The sequence below is a fragment of the Sinocyclocheilus grahami genome, unplaced genomic scaffold, assembly GCF_001515645.1.
Source record: "Sinocyclocheilus grahami isolate Dianchi unplaced genomic scaffold, SAMN03320097.WGS_v1.1 scaffold3630.1, whole genome shotgun sequence".
NCBI classification, from domain to species: Eukaryota; Metazoa; Chordata; class Actinopteri; order Cypriniformes; family Cyprinidae; genus Sinocyclocheilus; species Sinocyclocheilus grahami.
The window spans coordinates 1,746-6,851 of NW_015508722.1; the positions used below are offsets into that span (position 1 = coordinate 1,746).

General features: G+C 35.6%; 1 protein-coding gene across 1 annotated transcript; it reads left to right on the forward strand.

Moving 5' to 3' along the window:
• Window positions 1-1,118: 1,118 nt before the first annotated feature.
• LOC107576402 (acyl-CoA synthetase short-chain family member 3, mitochondrial-like) lies at window positions 1,119-4,898 on the forward strand (the record flags this gene model as incomplete). The annotated part of the gene is made up of 5 exons (XM_016262586.1): window positions 1,119-1,200; window positions 3,052-3,174; window positions 3,287-3,386; window positions 4,401-4,576; window positions 4,884-4,898. Coding segments are annotated over 5 exons (496 nt in total), but the record flags the coding sequence as incomplete, so codon positions are not given.
• Window positions 4,899-5,106: the final 208 nt, after the last annotated feature.

Here is a 5,106-nt window from a genome sequence, read left to right on the forward strand (position 1 = left end):
GTTGTGTCCATCGGGTTGTATAAAAAAATTCAAGTCGGGTTGTCAGCAGAGTAAAAAGTCATTTTAATATATAATTGATAATACTAATGTAACAAGAAATGACTGACTTTCTTCTGCAGAACACACAAAAAAGTATTTTGAAGTACATTGGTGAGCAAACAGTTTGGTTACCTGTTGACTTCTGTTGTATGGAGAGAGAAAAAACACAGACATTTCTCAAAATGTTATGCAGATGAAAGTAAGACAAACAAGTTTGGAACAACTTGAGGGTCAGTAAATAATGACAGAATTGTCATTTCTGAGTGAAATACTCATTTAATATTCCGTTCTACAATCCTAAAAAATTCCTAAAAATTTTTCCATCCAAGAAAGGTTTCCCCCCCCCCCTTTTTTTAGTTTTTTGTTCCTCTGAATATTGTCACTTACGTTCATACTTAAAAGTAGGGATGCACCGATACCACTTTTTCCAGTACTCGCCCGATACCAATACTCTTATTTTTGGTACTTGCCGATACCGAGTACCGATACCAATATTTTGTTCGTTGCGTTTGTAAATTTTTTAAATATTGGGTACAGAGACCAAAAGGGTATGTATAATGTTAGTTGGTTAACTTCATTTATCAAATAGATAAAGTCAAACCAAAATTTATTCAGACACCTTCAACATTTCTCACATTATCACAGTTTATTCGTTTTAGTTTAGAAAATGATAATAAAATATGACGAGAACTCAGAGTTAAACTGTGTCAGAAAAAATTCAGCTTGATAATGTCAGATAACTTTGATAGAAAGGTATGTAATGGATTACAATCAACCAAAAATTATATGTCAATATTTACACAACTATCAATACTTAGTCGGGCAACCCTTAGCCTTAATGACAGCCTGTAGTCTCCTGGGCATGCTGTTATCCAGGTTCATGCAAACCTCAACTTCATTTTTTTCCCAGACTCAGTCTGAATAATTTTTGGTCCCAAATTTGGGTGCATCCCTACTTAAAAGCATTCTCTGACCCTGAAAGGTTGAAAACATCCTGTTCTTTGATGGTTCAAAGAAGAGCAAGGTCACATCTTAAATGTTTTTTTCTCTAAAAGCGTCTCTTTTTCTTCTCTCATCAGGCTTCCTTTGCCTCCGGGGGCAGCTCTCAGTCTCTGGCAGAATCAGATGCTGTTTAAGGAGCTGTACTTCACTAAGTTCCCTGTAAGAGTTGAGCTACATTCAACATGTGCTCTACAATTACATACACTACCAATCTTACTTAGTCCAAACTTTTGCCCAGTAATGTTTTTGAAAAAAGTCTCTCATGCTCACCAAAGCTGTATTTATTTGAGGAAATAATACATTAAAATAGTAAGTTTTAAGTAGTATTGTGAAATATTACTACAGTTTAAAAGAAGATCTTTTCTATTTTCATGTATTTTAAAATGTAGTTTATTCCTACAGTGGCAAAGTTGAATTTTCAGTGTTACATGAGCTGTCAGAAATCCTTCTAATATGCTGATTTGCTGCTCAGGAAACATTTCTTCTTATCAATGTTGAAAGCAGTTGTGCTTCCTTTTGTGGAAACTAAAGTAAACTCAAGTTTGTAATAATAAAAAATAATAATAATACTTTTATACAGCAAGGACATTAAATTGATCAAATTGAATTGCATTTCATATAAATGCGGTTTATTATCTGTTAATTGAAGAATCATGAAAAAAATATGTATCTCAATTTTCCACAAAAAAAGTAAAACTGTGCAGTTGTGCTAATGAATATGTAATTCACTTGATACTATGTGCCTCAATCAAAAGCTGAGAATGTGCTTTTAATAATATCAACCCAGACAAATGAAAGTTGAACAGCGGTCTGATTTGGGATTCTGACAGGCGCCTTTCAGTTATGCATCGGACGCTCTGTGGGTGTGCCGAGGCCCAGTCTGTTGCATGCAGTTTGATTAGGCTCACTCTATCCGTTCTTTTTGATAATAATCAGGCAGGACAGTCATAATCCCTTCACAGGAAGGTGCTCAGCATGAGCTTTTGATAGTTACATCTCATCTGCTGCTAGCTGCATTCAAACCACATGCTGATTGTAATGACAACAGAAAAGGATCTGTTTATCACTTTATATATATTTTTAAATGATGTAGTGCTAGTTTCTGTGCTGTTAGTTACAGTGAACAGGAACTGAAGTTTGAGGTTTCAAAAAGGATGCAAAACCACCATAAAAGTGGTCCATATGGTATATGCGCTACTGTATATAGTGAGTATTAGGAAGTCATACAGTCTGCTAGCTTTGGGTGAAAAATTATATATACAACTACAAGTGTCGGTATATAACAAGCTGAATATGTCAGAATGATGATTTCTGAAGGACCGTGTATGACACTGAAGACTGGAGTAATGGCTGCTGAAAATTCAGCTTTTTTTACAAATGTAATGAAATGGAAACAAAATAGAAAACAGTGTATTTATTTAAATTGTAATAATATTTCACAATAAAATATCGCCTTGGTGAGCATAAGAGACTTCAGAAAACAAACTTAATTATTCCAGACTTTTGACTGATGGTGTACAATAATTTAATGTTTGTTTTAAGGTGTGCAAGTAAAATGTTTTGGTAAATGTCTTTGTGGATGTTTATAGTTTGATCGTCATAATTGGCGTCTTATGAAATGTCTATTGTATGACAAAAATGGACTGAGCTTATGACTGCATGGCAAGTTGTGATTTGTGCACTTACTTGGGCCGTCTAGTGCAGGGGTGGCGAACGTCGGTTCTGGAGAGCCGCAGCCCTGCAGAGTTCAGCTCCAACCCTAATTAAAACTCACCTGCCTGTAGCTTCCTAGTAACCCTTCAGACCTTGATTAGCTTGTTCAGGTGTGTTTGATTAGGGTTGAAGCAAAACTCTGCAGGGCTGCGGCTCTCCAGGACCGACGTTCGCCACCCCTGGTCTAGTGGTTGAAAGAAGCTATCAGCTGCGTTCATCCTGTCACTTAAAATGTGTGTAAACTCACAAATATCTATTCCTATTGTATTGAAGTGTTTTTATTGCACTCCCTCCTAGGGTTACTATGACACCATGGATGCAGGTTTTGTGGACGAGGAGGACTTCTTGTACATCATGTCTCGGTCCGATGACGTCATCAACGTGGCGGGTCACAGGCTGTCCACCGGTGCCCTCGAAGAGGTGCTAGGAGAGGGAGTGGCTCACTCATGACACAAATAATAATCATCTCAAGCGTCTTTGTTATTGCTGTACCAAAAAAAACATATCTTGTGTGTGTGTGTTTGTCCTTCAGTCTGTCCTGCTGCACCCTGCTGTGGTGGACTGTGCTGTGGTGGGCCAGGAGGACCCCCTGAAGGGACACGTGCCGCTGGCTTTGTGTGTGCTTAGAAATGGTGAGGAATGCACAAAGAGAAAGGGGAATATATATATATATACACACACACACACACATAGTGGAGATTAAAATTAGAGAAGAATTTATGTACGCAATTTTTTTCAGAAATAATCTTCATCATTCAAAATTTGAAGGAACTTGAGTTGTGGCTATACCATGCTAGTAGAACAGTGTTTTACCAAATAACCAAGTCACTTCAAACCCTTTATTTTGTGGAAAACCGTGATCACAGTGAGATTTTTTTTTTAAATATCTAATTTGAGATTTTTATACTGTACTCCAGAATATATTTAACTCATGAAATATGCTTAAAAAACTGCCCTTCTACTCCTGTTAGAATAACTTTAAATAGGACTAAGCAGTGACCTCGAAATTGAAGGTTGTTCTCTAATTTTGATCTCCACGGTATATATACAAAAGTGTATATAACACGTTTATATATCTCCACATATATACAAGAGACTTCACATATACATATATGTGTGTGTGTGTGTTTGACTATGATGTATTTTAAATTATGTTTTGTAAAATTAATAAATGTAATTTATTCTTGTGATGGCGAAGCTGAATTTTCAGCATCATTACTCCAATCTTCAGTGTCACATGATTTTTCAGAAATGATTCTAATAAGCTGATTTGGCTCTAACTTTGATTGTTGCTTAGTTATTAATAACGGCTCTTATTATTACTAATGTTGACAACACTCTAATCAGCAAAAAGCATTTTCAACATTAGTAATAATAAGAACCATAATTATTAACTTAGCAACAATAATAACTTGGAACCAAATCAGCATATTAGAATGTATGAAAAATGTATGTGTTAATGCTTTGTGAATTTTAATGTGTAATAGTTTATGGTAGTTATGTTTTCATTAAGTAACAGTTACCAGGTAACATGGGATCAGATGGCTTGAATGAAGTAAAGGGATGCCAGTGTCCATATTGTGTATAAAGTGCCTTAAACACACAAATAAGGATGTATATTTGTTTATGTGCGTGTTTGTTTGCAGACTGTTGGAAGAGTGAGGATGTGCTGGTGAACGAGATGGTGAAATTGGTGAGGGACACCATTGGGCCGGTGGCAGCTTTTAAGAAGGTTGTCTTTGTCAAAGCTCTTCCCAAAACCCGCTCGGGAAAAATTCCACGATCGTCTCTCGCAAACCTGGTGAACCACAAGCCTTATAAGGTATTTTTGCAGGGTTCCCACTCTTTCATGAACACCAGATTCAAGGACTTTTTAAAGCACCATTTATTTTATATCAAGCACCTATCAGATTCACACCCCAGCATATGTAGTGTCATGAAAGACCTTACATTACTTAACATTTCACCACTTACACTTAACATTTACATAAAACATTTCAGAGTAATAATGTTTTTAATGTGTAGGTTTCATAAATTTAGACCGTTTTGAGCAGTTGTGTTCAAAGGAATTTAATTCAATCCATTGAAGTCAGTACTGGTAATATTCAAATACAATTTCTAAAATATAGATAAAATATGCATGAAGGTTGTTCTCTAATTTTGATCTCCACGGTATATATACAAAAGTGTATATAACACGTTTATATATCTCCACATATATACAAGAGACTTCACATATACATATATGTGTGTGTGTGTGTTTGACTATGATGTATTTTAAATTATGTTTTGTAAAATTAATAAATGTAATTTATTCTTGTGATGGCGAAGCTGAATTTTCAGCATCATTAC